Source organism: Thermothelomyces heterothallicus (assembly GCF_042370625.1).
Source record: "Thermothelomyces heterothallicus CBS 202.75 unplaced genomic scaffold P884_scaffold_45, whole genome shotgun sequence".
Taxonomy (NCBI): domain Eukaryota; kingdom Fungi; phylum Ascomycota; class Sordariomycetes; order Sordariales; family Chaetomiaceae; genus Thermothelomyces; species Thermothelomyces heterothallicus.
The window spans coordinates 49,243-65,903 of NW_027192606.1; the positions used below are offsets into that span (position 1 = coordinate 49,243).

The following is a 16,661-nucleotide window of genomic DNA, read 5'->3' on the forward strand; positions in this document are numbered from 1 at the left end:
CTAGATCTTTAGGACTTAGTATTTTCAAGGTCTCTAAAGGTCCCCTATATTAGCTTTCCTCCTAAACTTATACTTTAGGTATAATTCTTACTTTTATTAGTAATAGTAAAATAAGAGCTTTATTTAAGAGCTAGGGAATAAGTCTTATAAAGTATTTAATAAGTCCTCTTAGGGTATAGTTATTAAGAGTCTATAATTCTAGGTAATCCTTATCTATTAGGTAATTATAAAAGTCCTAGGTATATATCAAGTAGCTATTAGCCTCCTTAAGAGATATTACTAGCTTAAGAAGTCGAAGGTCTATTAGAGAGAGCTTCTAAACCTAATACTAGTAGGCATTTCTAATGATAAAGCAGTAGGTCTAATACGCTTATTATAATTTAGACTTGTTTATCGGTTCTTAATAGTATTATTATTACCGTTGTTTTTAACTATCTAGGTATCTGCTTAGAGTAGAAGGGTATAGTTACTTAACTTAGGTAAATAGTCTCCTATAGCGTTCGAATATAAATAGTAACGAAGATCGTAGCTTTGAACCGGTAATAGGTACCACTTGCTATAGCTCAATAGCTATAAGATACGATACTATAGCGGTATTTGCGCTGTAGGCGGCACTCCTGGACCTACTGGTACAGGTCTGCAGAAGTGGTGATAAGATGTATTGATTCTTCCAAGTGCTAGGGGCACTTGGGGATGCTGTCTAAATACATGTCTATGACCCCTGGCTTATCATCCCTGTTGGTGGGTCAGTCAGATCTGACCTACTGACAGCCATATACTGTAATACTGCATCTTGAACTACGCCGCCATTTTTCAGGCCAATCTCGGAACCATCATTCAACACCACGCTGTATTGCAGTAGCAGCAGCACAACAGCAGCAAAAGCCAAATCAAAGATGGTGATGCCGGCCACCCGTAATGACAACCCAGAGTCGCCGCTGCTGCGCCTCCCCCCACACCTCCGGCTTCGCATCTACAGCTTCGTTGGCCTGGCTTCTCAAAACGGTCGCCCATACACGTTCTACCTACATCGCCTAGGCCGTGGTGATATGCCGGGGCCGTTCTGGAACGAAGAGCAGCCAGGTTCCATCGCATTCCACGGTCTGTTGCTCTCTTGTAGCCGCATCTATAAAGAGGCGGCTGCTCTGCTCTACTCGGCCAACGAGTTTGTCCTCCATTACGAGACCCCTGGGTCCCTCCAACCCCTTCTTGCCCTGACCCCACCGGTCCTATCGGCCCTCGCCTCGCTCAAGATCGTTCTCACCCAGACCGCCTGCCATCACCCAGCCGAGAAAACGTGGGTCTACCTAGATTGCTGCGTGCGAGGCTACTCCAAGCTTCACTGCAGACGATTCCATATTGGAATCCACCAGCTTCCGCTGCCTCACTCGCCCCCCGGAGCCGACAATGACGACCCGTCAGCCGCAGCCACAGATCTGCTGAGCGAGTGGCACGCGGCCGCGAGCCATCTCTCATCCCACATCACCCCCGGACGCTTGGAGCTCGGTCTGGTCTGCGATATTGATCCCCAGCACCAAGACGCTATCGACCTGGCCAACCGGGCCCTCGAGCCGCTTCGTCACTTACCGTTGCTCAGGGACTGCCACATCCGCCTGTGCGAGACGCCAAATCCGCGACTCAGCCGATTGGCCCGGGATGTCGTCATGCAATCCTGCGGTATCACTCTTCCCTATCTCGAGCCTGTCCCGGGAAAAACCACCTTCCTCTCCCTCCCGCGCGAGCTTCGGCTCCGCATCCTCGAATATACCGACCTCGTTACCCCGACCAAAGAGGTCTGGTGGTGTAGAAAAGACTTCGGATATTCATGGTCAGGAAATCAAGGTCGCTTGGCTTGTGTGGGCCCGTGGCGCTGGGAGTGCTCTTACAATTCAATCTCCGAATGCTGGTTCCGCAGAAAGACTCACGTCGTCACCATGAGCGAGCGGTCCATCGGCTGTTTTTGCCGCCGTCGCCATGCCGCCATTTCAACCACATGCACCTGCTGGGCCCCACCCGGACCTGCCCTGTTTCTTGTCTCGCGCGCCTGGTGTCGGGATGCTCAGCTTGTCTTCTTCTCGGCTAACCGTTTCGTCGTCCACGACCTCGATATTGCCTATCCTCAGTCGACAGAAGACCCAGGTGCCTACCCTCACTGGAAGGGGGAAATTCTTGATGGGGATTACCCATTCAAGCGCTTCGCCGCCTCCCATTTTCTGCGAGAAGTCATCCCTCCCCGCTGCATCGCCTACCTTCGCTTCCTCGAGTTAGTCTTTCCCTTTTACCGTCACGGTACCTGGCCGCAAACAGACCACCCGGCCATGGAAGACTGGCGGGACACGGTCGCCTGGCTGCGGGATAAGATCAATGGGCCCGCACTTACCACGAGGCTGTTCGTGACAGAACAGGACGAAATTCGCCCGCCAGGCTTGCCCCACACCGTCGCTGAACGGGACAAGGTTTACCGGGCATACATGAGCATTTTGCAACCTCTTAGGCAGCTGACCGAGGGGGCCAACGGTCTCGCCGGGTTTTACACCAACTTACATGTTTATCCTCAGAGGTGGATCGAGAACGTGTCGGGCACCAGGGCAGGGAAGATGTGGGAGAGAGAACACAAAGCACTCAAAGAGAAGGCCGAACGTTACGTCATGGGCGATCGGTACGACAGCCTGTATGCAAACGGCAGGGAGGAGCCGAAACTCAGCGTCTGGCGCCACGTGGATAGATTTCACTTCGAGTTTGACCCAAGGATGGAAATCAGGAGTCTCCACACAGGATCGAACGAGTAGACGACCATCAATTAAAACACATCAATGAGATTTGTTTTCAGGGGCCTAGATACTACGGCTGAAGATGCCGCCAGCTCTGACGCGCTACGGGGAGCCACAGCCTTTGTGCCGACCAACGTGACTTCGTATGGAATTAATCATAATTATTAATTACATGAAGCGGGAAGAGTCGCTAAGCGCACTACCTAGATGCCTACCTTAGGTACCTAGTCACAAAATCACCTGATGGCACATGATGATAATACGGTCTCTGTAATTAAACCCATGTATGTACGCCCCTCATTGTTCTGCTATTATCTTTAAAGTCGCTCTAGCTGAAAATCGTGCTTTTTGTTACAGCACGGTCAGACGTGCTGCAAACCTGACTGACCTGACTGACCATAGCGGTATGAGCGCTGTGGCAGGCACTCCCGGAACTCTTGTATGAGCCTCGGAAGTGGTGATAATTCGTTGATTATTTCCAAATGCCCGAGGCATTGAAAGGTGTTGCCTAAATAAATACAAGTCATGACCCTGGTTAATAGTTCCTCCTGGCAGTGGGTCTGTCAGATCCGACCCCCTAATTAGCAGCCAAATCCTGTAACCCTTTTGCATACCTTTTCAGGGCCAGAGTACGCCTGGTGAATGTATAGGGGTCCTGCTTCCCCTCGCGGTAATATCCTGCGTGAACTGACCAAGGGAGTTAACCAGCGACAAGGCGCTGAACCTCAATGTCACCCAGAGGCCGATCGTCGTGGGGTATTCGATCAATTTCGCCTTGTCAAAGTCGGTCACCGTAACAGCAGGTACCAAACTTGATTGATATTACACTTACTTACCTTGGCATCAAGACTGATGTCTCTACTGATGTCTTGGAATGCGGTACCCTGCCGTTTTAAAGCGGCGGTATATTATTAACTCCGCTTTTATTATTTCCTACCTACCCGAACCCATATTACTCGCTCACTGACATAATACTCGAAGGGATGTCTTGATGACGTAGGTAATTCCGGACAGCGTCAGAACCCCCCACCCGATTGCTCCATGACGGTGTTGTGTCTCACTAGGGCGTCGAAAAGACGTAGTGGCAAGGGTGAGAAACAAGGCCCGTTTAGTGCCCCTAGCATGCAAGAAATCATGACCCAGATATAAGACCAGCAAGCTACCTCCCTATGTATGAAGGGCAAAATAGGTACATACCTACCTCCTACTTACTATAATTAACACATAATTAATACATCTGTAATTATATCCTCCTAAAATTCTCACCAAACACTTTCCCAATTTGAAGACAAGCAGCACTCAACTGGATCAATTTAAGCACATCCGAGCCCAATCACACCCTATTTCTCGACATGGACAAGATTAGCAACCTCGCCGGCTCCGGCATCGCCGGCGGTAACAAATCCGGCAGCGCGGGCGCCTCCAACAACAACAACGCCGCCGGCCAGCACGACGACATCGGCGACAGGGTGTTTGACGCCGCCGCTAAGAAATCGGGTCACAACGTCAGCTCTGACACTGCCGAGAAGATCACCGACAGTGCCCGCGGTGTGTTTGAGAAGGCCACCGGGTAGATCCCCCCTCCCTTTTTTTTTCCTTTTTTTTTGTACGTTCTCCCGGTTCCGAGACTCTATACCCAAGAGTCTTTGCGTACTATCTAATTTACCAAGAGATGGCTGACACGTAACAATAGCAAGAAGGTCGACTCAAAGTACTCCCGTTAAGCAGTGCGCAATGGATGAACCTGTAATATGACATGGGTGGATGTCGTTTTGGGATTCACGGCTAGGATCAAAGCGGTGATTTGGCCACGACACATCCGTGTTATAATAATTATACATCGACGCTCAATGAGAACAATACAACGCGAGACATTGAACATAATTAGCAGTTTAGGCACAGACTAATTAGACTGTATCGATATACGATTGGACTTACTACCCAACAAGTCAAGTACCTCGGATGATCCAATTAATAGCAGCCTGTAGTAATTAACAAAGGTACCTAAGGGACGTAATAATTAATTAGGTAGAGGGACCTAGGGACCTTATACTGTTACCTACTATCAATCAAGCCCCCAGGCTTTCCACGTACTGCCTCACTAGCGTATCCGTGCTCTCGTCCACCGCCAACCCCAGGCGCAGCGACTCGTCGATGTCAAAGTCCTCGGCCCAGCTCCTCAGGATCCGCTCCAGGCCGTCGTCCTCCACCTCCCGGACGAGCCGCAGCTTGTCCTCGCCGCCGTGCCGCGCCAGCGCGTCCCTCAGCTCCCGGATGCTGACCGCGATGCCGGGGAAGAGCACCTGCCTCGCGTGCGGCGGCAGCGCCGGCGCCCGGCGGCGGCCGTCCCACGAGAGCACCCGGACCAGGTTCTCGACCACCGTCGCGGGCGACGCCAGGAACGCGCGGAACCCCCGGTCCCGCAGCGGCACCACGCACTCGCGCCCGGCCATCGGCTCCCGGACCATGCCGCTCAGGAAGCTCGACGCCGCCCCCGTCGGCCGCCCCGGCCGCACGCTCACCGTCGGCAGCCGCGCGATCACCACGTCCAGCCACCCGCGCCGGTGCGCCTCGTTCAGGTACACCTCCGCCATCAGCTTGTGCGCCCCGTACGTGCTCTGCGGCGTCGGCGGCCACGCCGACGCCCGCACCTTGACTCGCCGGACGGCGCCGTCTCCGCTGTTGCTACCGCTGCCGCTGCCGCTCTCGTTGTTGTCGCCGCCACCGTCGGTCGTCGCCGCCGCCCCTGCCGCCGTGGTAGTTGTGGTTGTGGTGGTGTTGGTGGTGGTGGTGGGGAAGGGCGGGCCAAAGACGGCGAGGGAGGAAGCGTAGATGACGCGGACGCCCGGGTGGCGGGCGCGGAGGGCGTCGGCCAGCAGGCGGACCGAGTCGAAGTTGACGCGCAGCGAGAGGGCCGGGTCGGCCTCGGCGGCGGCCGACATGACGCCGTGGAAGAGGAAGGCGGCGTGCAGGCGCGGCTGGGCCGCCGGGTGCGCCACCAGCGCGCCGACAAAGTCCGGGCTCGTCAGGTCGCCCCGCACCGTCGTCGCGTGCTCCGGGTAGTAGGGGGAGGACGATGGGGAGGAGGGGGAGGAGGACGCAGCGCCGCGCCGCGGCACCGCGGGCTCGACCACGTCGGTCAGCAGCACGCGGTACTGCGGGTCCGAGAGCAGGCGGGCCGCCAGAAGGGGCCCGAGCAGGCCGCCCGCGCCCGTGATCAGTATGTTCTTGATTTGGCGGTTGTCTTCAGGCATTTCGGGGATAAGGGCTCGGGGGGGCTATTAATTATTTAAGGTGGTGAGTACCCAGGATTCTTACGTAGGTAACGTAGGCAGAGGCGGGTAAGGAACCTACCTTAATTACAACGGCGATGTCTAATTACCGGAACTCTGCATCCCTTGACTGACTAAACAGTTCAAAGTTGGGGAAGCTCGAGATGAAGATCTGAACCCCTCCTCTTGGTCGTTCCCCGAGTCTCGTCATGCATCGTAACCCGAACCCTTGTGAGCCACCGCATATTAGGGTGTTTTTACAGCGCTGGAAGCAAAGAAATCGAGACGATTCTTCCCATCGTTGCGAACGACTCTGTAGCTTTGGTTATTCTGTGCGGATGACTAATTAACTAGTATTTCACCAGTCATCGGCCTGCCGAAGCGCATTGTCGAGAGATCGAGAGAGTTTCCTACCTTAAATTTGTAGGTTGGCAGAACTTTGGGGGATCCAGATGTTCCCAAAAATTGAATCCCTGGGTAATTAATACCGCTCTTTCCCCGAACCCAGCAGTGCATCATCGCTCGTAGCTACCATCGTAGCCCGCCGAAACTCATCCTACGCTTTCCCCCACTGTGCTTCTTCCCCGCACTCGGCTTGACTTCGAGGCACTTGAAGACGCTGCGATATTAGAATGCAATTCGATGCGTGGCTTGACTAGGTTTGGCCACTGAGAGCATCGCCCGAATTTGACGTAGGCGGGCTGCTTATTGACGCCGTCATTCACTTGCCGCGACCAACAGGGTGCCGGATATCTGCGTGATTCAATGGCAGGTGGAAGTGGACGGGTCGATCAACCGCAAGACGAAGCGTTGGGGTTTTGGCATCTTTCGGATCGCTGAAGGGAGTGAAGCAAGAGGGATGCAGGTGAAGGAATGGTTATTAATAAACTACGAAAAGCGTCGTGCTTGAAAGGAAAAAAATGTCAAGGGGTGCGGATTGAGAGTTTGTCAATAAATGCCACACTATTTGCTCAGAAGGATAGTCCATAACGAGTGGTTATAAGGGCAAGAAACCGCCATGTTTGAAGAGGAGGGCGAAGCCGGTCAGGTTGATGTCGCCACCGAAGTTACGATTCAGAACCCAAACACTTGCCCACCATCTGACAGCCCCACATGTTGCATTCCGTCGGAACTTGCGCCTCCCTTTGGTCCACAAATGATGGCGGCCCGGGCGGGCCGTGATTACCTTATCCTCGGTTCCTCCCGCCCAAGGCCCACGCGATTTTAACGGAACCAGGGCCGGCGGGCCATTTCGACCACGCACTCGGCGTCGTACCGCTGCGGGAAGATGTTGAGCAGCTCGTGGTAGTAGCCGCACGTCCAGTCGGCGTAGCTGAACAGCTTGGCTAGGTCGACGTACTCCGGGTAGAAGCCGGCCAGCTCCCAGTCGATGATGGCCGCGACGCCGACCCCCGGCCGCACTATGATGTTGATGCCATGCAGATCGCCGTGCGTCAGCACAATCTCGTGGTCCTCTCGCATCTGCCCGCGGATTATGCCGGGCACGTTCGGGCTCCTCTCGGCCAGGCCGGTGAGCAGGAAGTCGTTGAAAGCGGCCTCGTCAGCGAACGGCCCGCCCTCCAAGGGATAAAAGCGCCCGGTGTCAATAGCGGGGCGGCCGCCAAACGAGCAGATGACGCCGTCAGGGCTCTTGATGGCCCGCAGTTGGCTGATGTAATCGCGCAGCTGGCGCGACACGAGAGCCCTGTCCTCGGCCGAAAGCGTGCTCTCCCACGCCTTCTCGAGCGTCTCACCCTCGATCAGCTCCACGGTAAGATGGTTCTCGCCGACATCGTATACCCGGGGCACCGGGATGGTGGTGTGTTCGGACACGAATTGCATGGCTTCGACTTCGGCAGGGCGAATCCCGTTCAGGTTGAACTTGGTCACCCTGGTGCCGCATCCGTGCTTGACGACCCAGGAACTGATCTTCCTATAGATAACCTCGCCACCGGCATCGAGCAGCTCCCTTGCCAGCGGGAGCGACTCGGTCAACGAGGGTGGCGGAGGTGGTGAGTCGGGGAACGGTATCCCCTTGGCTCGCGCCATTTTTCGCATCCGCCTTCGTAACCGGCGCACGCTGCCCTTCTCGAAGTCATCCAGTTCTGCATCCTCGACTGGCGGGGCGACCTCGGGCGATGGCGACGATGGCCCGCTCTTCCCTTCCTCTTCGAGATGCTGTTTGCTGCTGGACATACTGACTGACCGACCGTACCTGGATAAATTGTTGTGCTCGAGTTGGACGCGAGTTTATTGCGGACTTGCAGCTGGGGAGCGAGGGCGAGGATTAAGGGCGAGGATTAAGGGCGAGAGCGGGGATTTTGAGGATACCTGAGGTAGGCACCTATGCATCTCACCCAGTAGGCACAGTATGCAGTGTACTGTACAGCAGGTAGCCGAGGAGATGCAGTTGGCGCATTTAACGCCGGAAAGGCTGGCGTCCGAAATCGAGTTTCTTGCGCAGTATTGTTGTTGGCATTGGATGAAACACCCGAAACATGAGACGGCAAAACGCAAAATACGGCACAGAACATGCGATACATGAGATGATACATACGATGATATCTAAAATTGGACATCGGCCAATATCAAGGGCCACATCCGCGCCTAAAGATGGCACCAGGAGATGGGGATCACAAGCCTACCTGCCGGTACATTGTATTGTACATACATACATACATACCTGTGTACCTTAGGTAGGTATGTACATACCTGTACGCAGTACTGCCTATTTTTGCGGCATGCTGTGCAAGGCGGCGCGGCATTGTGTCCCTGCTTTATGATCCCTGTGCCGCTCATGATCATGGTTTAGCATATTAACTAACAACACCCTTGACTCCACGCAGCTGTGGCCGAGATCATCACCCTACCTGGTACCTACCTTACTTAGCTCACCTACACCGTAAGTGTATACTATGTAGCCACCGAGCCACGGCCTCGCCTCGCGTTTGTTTCTTAGGTACGGTGCTGGCATAATTATTAGCAAGTGCCTGGTACTAAACCAGGAAAGAAGCATCTTCAATGTGCAGTCTGGACTCCGATGGGGAGACCCGCAAAACACACATGCTCCCATTCGACCTCTTCCCGTTCATGAAACCAGATTGAGGCATCAGCCGGTCGTTCCAGGGCCGTACTACACTAGCTCACTCGAATGTTCCTTGCGCCAGGGGTGGTCATCTCCCCTTTGACCCTCCGGTGGCGTCAACTTTAGCCAGGTTGGGCCCAGTAGGTGTAACTACTAATCATAGCCGTGCGTGGTCTAGATCAGCAGCCAACAGTGAGTTCATGGTGTTTCAGCTACGGTCTGAACCTCTCGCCAACTCGTCTTGTGTTGCAGGTGTGCAGGCGTGTGGTAGTTCAGGCCAGCGTCACGTCCTCGCCGTCGTTGGCCGCGAGGGTCGTGAGGACCAGATCCGCCGGCCATGGGCGGATGAAGCTGCTCAGGTTGGATTCTGCCATGATGACACTCTTTCACAAGACATAAAAGATGGACTCATTCCTACCTTCTTACCTTCAGGGGATCCCCATCAGACACCAGCAACACCTCGTTCTTTCATTCAGCGCCATCCCCCCAACCACGAACCCCAACCGCTTATTTGCCCTCAACCAACCACCTCCCTCGATATCCTCGTTATCCTCATTACGTCGGCAAGCGACGGCGCCAAAACTCGATTAGCTGGACGTATCTGCAGGCAGTATGTTCGGTGAAACCAACCGGGCCACTCCTTCCCGCACCACCTCTGGAGGGGCCATGCGTTCCGTTTCCTCTTCTAACAGAGGTAGCGGGAACGGACACGCTACCAACAGCTCCGTCACCGCCACGCGCCATGCCGCCTCTGTTTCCGGCCCAAGCACCCAGTCCAAAACGCAGGGGGGGGGAAACAGAAGCTCCTCAACCGCTTCCACCACCACCTCCTCCACCACCTCGTCTACCGGGAATGGGAGTCGCTCTGGCGGGTCAGCCAGGAGCACATCTAACAGGAATGACAAGAAGGACGAGAAGGACGGGACGGAGGAGGAGGAGCGGCCCGAATACCAGAAACTTTATGTGATTGTGTTCAAGGGCGCCTCGTACGATTCGTACAACAAGCGGCACTGCGCGCTGACAATCGAGCACCGGGACTACGCCGACAAACGCTGGCGGTTGAACACGGTCGACATTGAGGGAGCCGAGCGCATGTGGCGGGTTCGCGAGAGCGTGAACTGGGACCCATGGAACAGCCGGACCTTCTACGGCGCTTTTCTGGTGAAGTCGTTTATGGTCGGCCACGGCGCTCAAGGCCGTAACGACAGGCGGCTGCGCGACTCGATCTACAATGCGCGCATCGACAACGAGGACCCGGAGTGGAACTGCCAGAGCTGGCTGGAAGGCGCGCTGCACCGGCTCAGGGCCGCCCGTTTCTTGACCAACGAAGAGGCCGAAGCAGCCATAAGTGCCGCTCTTGACATTGTTCTGGAGGCCCCTAGGGAGCCTATTTCCCTCTATTATTGAATCACTGGTGGCATTGGCTGGCGGCAGTGGATAAAAGTGACCTACTTCCCTCCCTGTCCATCCCCCGGGCGCAAGGGGTCAGGCAGCAGACGATCAGACGATCAGAAGAAGGAGGTCTCGGTTAGGGAATTTGCACTGGAGAAGCCGGGGACAGCTGGTCTTCTCGGATTGTTGTCTGGCAGGGGTGAGCGTCGGAAGATGGGGCATGTGATTCGGTTGTTTTTTGTTGCACGGGCGGAAAGCTAGCTGGTCTGGCAAATACGCCATTCATTCATTAGAAGTAAGTCCCGCCGGCGGGGCTCGTAGAGTAGCTAGAGGGTCGGTAGTTTGTTTCGCCATCGAATAGAGCTGGTCTCTTCGGACTGCGGTGCCCGTGCCCGGGTTTGCCAGACTTGTTAGCTTTGCTTTGAACAGATCGTTTTTGCATCTTTTTTTTCCAGTAGGGAGACCGCGTAAATGGGTTTAATATTGGGGACGTGGTTGTCTTGGGGCTCGTTTATCTGGCTGGCTCCGTGCCGAACGCAGTTGCGAGCTCGAATGAGCATGTGGGAGGCGTTGAGAGTAGTGGCAACGAAGGAACAGAAAGAGTGCCTTGTTGAGCGATCTACAGAGGAGAGAAAGTGCGATATAAATAGACAAAGGAGATGATGCGTGCGCTGATGAGCATGCAAAGTGGCGTGCATCGCTCGTGGCTAATTCCCCAGAAGCTTAGTCGCTTCTGACACTGAGACCAGATTTCAATATTGTTTTCCGCTTATAATACTCGAGGACCTTACCTACGGTGCGTACGCGAGCTTCCGCTTTTTTTGTGGGGAAATCGAATCAAGCTTCGCCGAGAAACCAATATTTAATGACGGGAGGCAACGGAGATGCTAGTAGCCGGTCCGACACTCCGAGCTCGGGTCGGTGCCGCCACGGCAAGCATGACGATCAGGGCTCTGGCAGTATCGGCAGTATCGGCCGAGCCGGATCGTCGTGGTTTGTCGAGCAGGATTCGTCCGGGCGATCCTCGATCCTTGCTTGTATACAGCCTCCGGATTGCCCGTTTAATCCCCCCTCGGGATCCCCCACCAACGCGGCCCAACCTCCGCCCAACCTCCGCCCAACCTCCGCCCAGACCTTGGCGCGTGTGCCGTCCCATCCCCCCTTAGCCAGTGCGAGGCCTCTTCGGTGCCGATCGACCGATCCTGAAGGGATAGGGTAGTCATGGGGAAAGCATTGGCACCTTTCCGGCTTTCAACCTCAGACGGCGCAATAGGCTCGGCGGTGGGACCAACCGGGCCCCGAACCAAGAACGCAGGCATCAGTCGAGATGAAAAGACAGCGCCGTGTCCTAAGTGCAAGATAGTTATTAGTAAGAGCCAGATAGTATTATTAGTATTAATTATACACTCGCGATGCTGCTCGAGGCGCCGACAATGAGACGGGTCATGTTTTGTTGTCGCGACTGACCCAACCTCCGCCGCCAGACAATGATGGCTCCATTATTATTTTGTTATTCTGTCAAGGCATCGGCCGCAGTCTGCGCCGCGCTTCTCGTCCGAGACGCCGAAGCGACAGATGGTGCCACCCGTCGACCAGCCGAGCTCGCTCAGCAGCCCATGTTTGGAGCCCACTGCCTCCCGGGACTGTTCCAGCTCGACGCTTATCCGACTTGCGTGACCGCGGCGGACGAAGGCGATGGGCCCTGGGCGCCTTGGACGTCTCGTCCATACTGCGCCGACAACACGAGCTACTGCGTCTTCACCAACTCGCATTTTCAGGGCCCGAACCGGGGCGTGAGCGTTATTGACGTGCGGCCGTCCGGCTCGGACAATCATGCCGCTTCGGCAGTTACCTCCATCGCCGAATTCCTTTCGTCACTTGCCGCTTCTCCTGGCCCGCGCGCCGACGAACCGCCATCCCCGTTCGAGGTGCGAGATATCCCGCGAAAAGGGAAAGGTCTCGTCGCCACGCGCAAGATCCCGCGCGGCCACACCTTCATGGTCGATTACGCCGCCATCGTAGCAGATGCCCAACTCCCACGCCGTGTTCGGCGGGCCCAAGGACTGCAGCTCCTGAAGGAAGCCGTCGAGAGGTTGCCAGGGGCAGATGAGGTTTTGGGTCTGGCAAGGAGCAGCTCTGACCCTGACAACGTGCCCGTGGTCGAGGACGTCATAAGGACCAACTCCTTCACTGTGGAAATCGCCGGCAAAGACTATATGGCCCTGTTTCCGAGGATCGCTGTGAGTGGACTAATTAGCAACCTGTGTTAAAAAACTGACATTAATTATTAATGACCTACCTGACTGACTAATTATACGCACTATCCGCAGAGAATGAACCACGCTTGCAAGCCAAGGTCAGCCTCTAATTAGCCCTAGCCCGCCACGTTAACATAGGTATGTACATCCCTTACCTGATTACACGCAACTGACCTCCTGCTTTCTCCCTTGATTAGCGCAATAACCCGCTTTAATCCCACGACGCTCTCCAACACCGCCATTGCCTTCCGGGACATCCTGCCCGGCGAAGAGATCACCATCAGCTGTATGCCCCTCCGTGTCTAGGTCCTCCAGACCTAATTAGGCCTTGGACTAACAATTCATTTGTTGCTCTTTTCTCTCTTTCTTTAATTAGACTCCACATTCGGCCTGCCATCTGAAGCCCGCCAAAAGAAGCTCCTGTCCACGTGGGGCTTCAGCTGCACGTGTGACCTGTGCTCTCTTCCCCCAGACGAGCTAGCCGCCTCCGATGAGAGGCGGACCCGGATCTCGCGGCTGAGTCAAGAGGTCATCGAGCTGGTGGAGCGCGGCGGCCAGGAGAACATGAAGAAGGCGGTCGGTCTTTACGCCGAAGCGGTGGACGCTGTGAGGGAGGAGGGCCTGGTCCCACATCTGGGCGGGCATTATCAGGTCTTGGGACAGCTGTGGGCTGCCGCGGGGGTTGTCGAGAAAGGACGGGAGTGGATGAAACGCGGGAGGCAAGAGACCGCCGCGTTTGAGGAGCCAAAGGAGGCCTGAGGACCGGATCGCAGCGGAAAAGGGCCGCAAAAAGGGGGGAGAGAGGGGGAGGGGGAGGGGGTAATAAGTTGTAATTATTACAATCAAGAATCTAGAGCTTTGATGGAGTTTTGAGTGATCCATTCCAATCCAAGGGGAAAGTTCCACGACCGCATAATTATGCACTAGGAAACGGAGCAGGAGCAAGGTCCCGAGTAAGTGTGTTGACAATCAAGGTCGGTCTATTATAACGGCTCTCCTTTGTGTTCCCTCCTCCCTTCCCTTCGCTATGGCTGTCCGACGGGGCAGTATCGCGGGGATAAAGATTTCGTCATCGGTCCAGTCCTCATCTCCGTCCTCGGCCTCCCACCACAATCTCGTCGCGTTGTCGGCAGGGGCGACTTCGCCTTTGGCTCTCGCCTCCTCGACGCTCGTCGACTGCTCGGCTCTCTCCCGCACCAGCCGCGCAAAGTCGTCCCGAATCCCCTGTCGAGCACGGTACTGATCTCCGTCCAGCACCGTCCGTCCGTCCCTCCAACCCAGGAGCCCATCATCATCACCACGGTCCGGAACGGGACGAGGCGCATCTCCCACAGCCACCTGCTCGCGGGCCCGATCCCCACCACCGCCGCCGCCCGTACCTCCCAGCAACCCCCCCGGCCGGCGCTGCCGTTGTTGCTGTTGCCGGCACCGTTGCCGCAGCCCGGCCGGTCGCCCCTCCTCGCTCTCCTCTCCCCCCTGTTGCCCCTGACTCGTCCGAGCAGCACCAGCACCAGCACCAGCACCAGTATCAGTACCCGCAGCAGGGCCCTCGCCGCCGTCCACAGCCGTCATCATCCCCATCCCCTCCTCCACCTCCGTTCCCCCTCCCACGTCCCCGGCCATGTCCACCCACAAGGAGGGCCCAGCGACAACGGCCCGGAGCAGCGCCCACGCCCGCGCGAGCGTGCGCTCCGCGACCCGCAGCTCGGCCGCGCGCGCCCGCGCCTCCGCCGCCGCGTCCCGCACCAGCCCGCCCAGCGCCTCCCACCGCTCCCGCTCCCCGGACGCCGCCGCCGCCGCCGCGCGCCAGTCGCCGCTCCCCTCGCTACCACCACCACCACCACAACCACAACCACGAGCGCCACAACGACCGCGACCACGACCGCGACCGAGGGCGGCGGCGCGCCGCGCGGCGGCGGACGCGGCGGCCGACTGCTCGTGCCGGGCCAGCTGGGCGCGCAGCGACGACAGCCGGCTCGCGGCGAGGGCGTGCGCGGCGCGGGCGGCGGTCACGGCGGTCACGGCGACGCACAGCGCGTCCTGCGCCGGGACGAGCGCGTCGGCGGCCGGGGTGTCCATCGTCGTTGCCGTCTCGTCTCGTCTCGTCGTCGTCTCGTGGTAGTGGTGGTGGTGGTGGTGGTGGGTGCCAAGGAGAAGAGGGGACTCTTGGGCGCCCGTCCGGGGGTGCTATCTTTTTTTTTTTTTCCGGTCGGTTTGTATGCCTGTGAAGAATGGTCGTGCTGGTCATCAGGTCAGGGGAGGATAAAAGGGAAGCCGGGGGTGTGGAGGGGAACGATCGGGCCAGAAGGGGGCGCCGAAAGGGGAGAGATGAGGGAGGGCCCGGTCTTGGGAAGCTAGAAGCGTTCTCTAGACCGTCGAAGCTCCTTATCACCGCTAGCAAACATTCAATATCAACAAGGAAATGCTTCAGACTTGGCCATCAAATGAGCTGAAACTGATGGATATTCCTACGTTGCTGGCCGGGCATATCCCCCTCAGAAGCAAAGTGCTGGATGGCGAAGATGATCAAGACGGTGTGCGAAAATATCAACAGATCAGAAAACAAAACGCGAGAACGGATTTTGGCGTTCGACTCACCCGGGAGACAAATGCGTTGTGATCAGTCCTTGCTTCGTGTATGTAAGACCAAGATGTCCTGGCCGAACTCTCCGGAAAGCGTCAGGAGCTTAGGTAGCTTCGAGGTCAGAGTATCAGATCTGTCGGTTGTGACCAGGTCAAGAGAGACTGCGCGAGCCAACGTCCTGCCGAGAATGGTTTTTTTTCTTCTTTTCTTTTGTGGGATGGGAGCGCTAGAGATGCTGAAGGCGCAAGAGTAGACTTGAAGGCTGACTGATGGAGGAGAGCTCTTGGAGAATGAGACTACTCTTATACGTGGTTACAGTCCATCCATGAACGCGATTCTGAACGCGCGAGAATACGCGTCCTGTGTCTTCAGGACGTACGTCTCGGTGGACTCTTCGAAGCGTCACGTCTGCAGCTGCTTATGCAGAAGGTCGGACATGACACAAGAACCTTAATTAGAGGCCAAGATGTTCGCTGCATGGCAATACATATATTCACACTCTCAGTACCCTGTTTCCCTGTTATGGTTTTAGGGGACGGAGAATTAGCTACGGTAACGTAGATAGCCGCAAGTCTCCGGAGCCATAAGTAACTACGATGTAATTGAGCGAGTGCGTGAGGGTCATTCGCCGGATTGGAACTGGTGGGGTTTCGTCCAGGTGTCATTAGCATATCAAGCCCTCGATTAAAAAAACGGTAATATCTCATGTCTGCTATTTCTTTCAACACGTGAGAGGGGTCGATGCTGGGCTGGTCTGGAGGTATACTTAATTAGGTTTCCCAAGAGGACGGCTTAGGGTTTCTAGGGTTTCTCTACCTACCTAGGCAGCTTTTCATGCTAGGAACCAGACATGTGGCTCCAGCACAACGACAGTAGCTATGTGCTCCCGATCAAGGTGCACCAACTATTATTATAGGGGAGCGGGTGGCCTATCGCTTTTACAAGTGGCCCATTCCCGTGGACATGTCAAGAACCCGGACTGAAGCCATGTTGGAGCAGTTAACACGCACTGTGGGCACCTATCGGACCGAGGACAACTTGTCAACTGGGTCCTAGCTCGTTCTTCCTGTGACTCCTATCCTTGTAGATTCTGCTACATTAACCATTAACGCCAATTCCGCGAACCCGGCTCAACTGGGGCGAGAGACTCTGGCCTTGGAGAAACAACAACAAATACTGGAATTAAAAGAAAACGAAGTGGGCGTATATCTAGGAAATTGGTGATGGGGCAGCAGCCGCACCAAGAACGCTAGCACTCTGCCTCCTCGCTGGTGCTGGTAATACCTTGGGTGCTTGTCC

The 16,661-nt window shown here is 56.0% G+C and overlaps 7 protein-coding genes across 7 annotated transcripts; 4 read left to right on the top strand and 3 right to left on the bottom strand.

The window, feature by feature from the left end:
- Nucleotides 1-896: 896 nt before the first annotated feature.
- P884DRAFT_281266 (uncharacterized protein) lies at nucleotides 897-2,789 on the top strand (the record flags this gene model as incomplete). Its single annotated transcript, XM_069443524.1, has 2 exons — nucleotides 897-983; nucleotides 1,080-2,789. The coding sequence occupies 2 exons, from the start codon at nucleotides 897-899 to the stop codon at nucleotides 2,787-2,789; spliced, it is 1,797 nt and encodes a 598-aa protein (XP_069293305.1).
- Nucleotides 2,790-4,123: 1,334 nt separating this feature from the next.
- P884DRAFT_212883 (uncharacterized protein) lies at nucleotides 4,124-4,345 on the top strand (the record flags this gene model as incomplete). The annotated part of the gene is made up of 1 exon (XM_069439177.1): nucleotides 4,124-4,345. One exon carries the CDS (start codon nucleotides 4,124-4,126, stop codon nucleotides 4,343-4,345), a length of 222 nt encoding a protein of 73 aa, XP_069293306.1.
- Nucleotides 4,346-4,730: 385 nt separating this feature from the next.
- P884DRAFT_333025 (epimerase/hydratase) lies at nucleotides 4,731-6,175 on the bottom strand. The gene is made up of 2 exons (XM_069445824.1): nucleotides 6,126-6,175; nucleotides 4,731-6,049 (listed from the first exon to the last, which is right to left on the bottom strand). Exon 2 carries the CDS (start codon nucleotides 6,023-6,025, stop codon nucleotides 4,841-4,843), a length of 1,185 nt encoding a protein of 394 aa, XP_069293307.1. The 5' UTR covers nucleotides 6,026-6,049; nucleotides 6,126-6,175; the 3' UTR covers nucleotides 4,731-4,840.
- A 1,092-nt stretch (nucleotides 6,176-7,267) lies between these two features.
- On the bottom strand, nucleotides 7,268-8,092 carry P884DRAFT_212836 (kinase-like domain-containing protein; the record flags this gene model as incomplete). The annotated part of the gene is made up of 1 exon (XM_069439176.1): nucleotides 7,268-8,092. The coding sequence occupies one exon, from the start codon at nucleotides 8,090-8,092 to the stop codon at nucleotides 7,268-7,270; it is 825 nt and encodes a 274-aa protein (XP_069293308.1).
- A 1,648-nt stretch (nucleotides 8,093-9,740) lies between these two features.
- Nucleotides 9,741-10,535, top strand: P884DRAFT_281270 (uncharacterized protein; the record flags this gene model as incomplete). Its single annotated transcript, XM_069443525.1, has 1 exon — nucleotides 9,741-10,535. One exon carries the CDS (start codon nucleotides 9,741-9,743, stop codon nucleotides 10,533-10,535), a length of 795 nt encoding a protein of 264 aa, XP_069293309.1.
- A 1,475-nt stretch (nucleotides 10,536-12,010) lies between these two features.
- Nucleotides 12,011-13,574, top strand: P884DRAFT_319821 (uncharacterized protein; the record flags this gene model as incomplete). The annotated part of the gene is made up of 4 exons (XM_069445366.1): nucleotides 12,011-12,760; nucleotides 12,851-12,876; nucleotides 12,976-13,064; nucleotides 13,155-13,574. The coding sequence occupies 4 exons, from the start codon at nucleotides 12,011-12,013 to the stop codon at nucleotides 13,535-13,537; spliced, it is 1,248 nt and encodes a 415-aa protein (XP_069293310.1). The 3' UTR covers nucleotides 13,538-13,574.
- Nucleotides 13,575-13,747: 173 nt separating this feature from the next.
- P884DRAFT_273498 (uncharacterized protein) lies at nucleotides 13,748-14,857 on the bottom strand (the record flags this gene model as incomplete). The annotated part of the gene is made up of 1 exon (XM_069442593.1): nucleotides 13,748-14,857. The coding sequence occupies one exon, from the start codon at nucleotides 14,855-14,857 to the stop codon at nucleotides 13,748-13,750; it is 1,110 nt and encodes a 369-aa protein (XP_069293311.1).
- Nucleotides 14,858-16,661: the final 1,804 nt, after the last annotated feature.

Bases quoted from the DNA above. Each gene is read 5' to 3' on its own strand.
- P884DRAFT_333025 (XM_069445824.1), bottom strand. From the start codon at position 6,025: ATGCCTGAAGACAACCGCCAAATCAAGAACATACTGATCACGGGCGCG.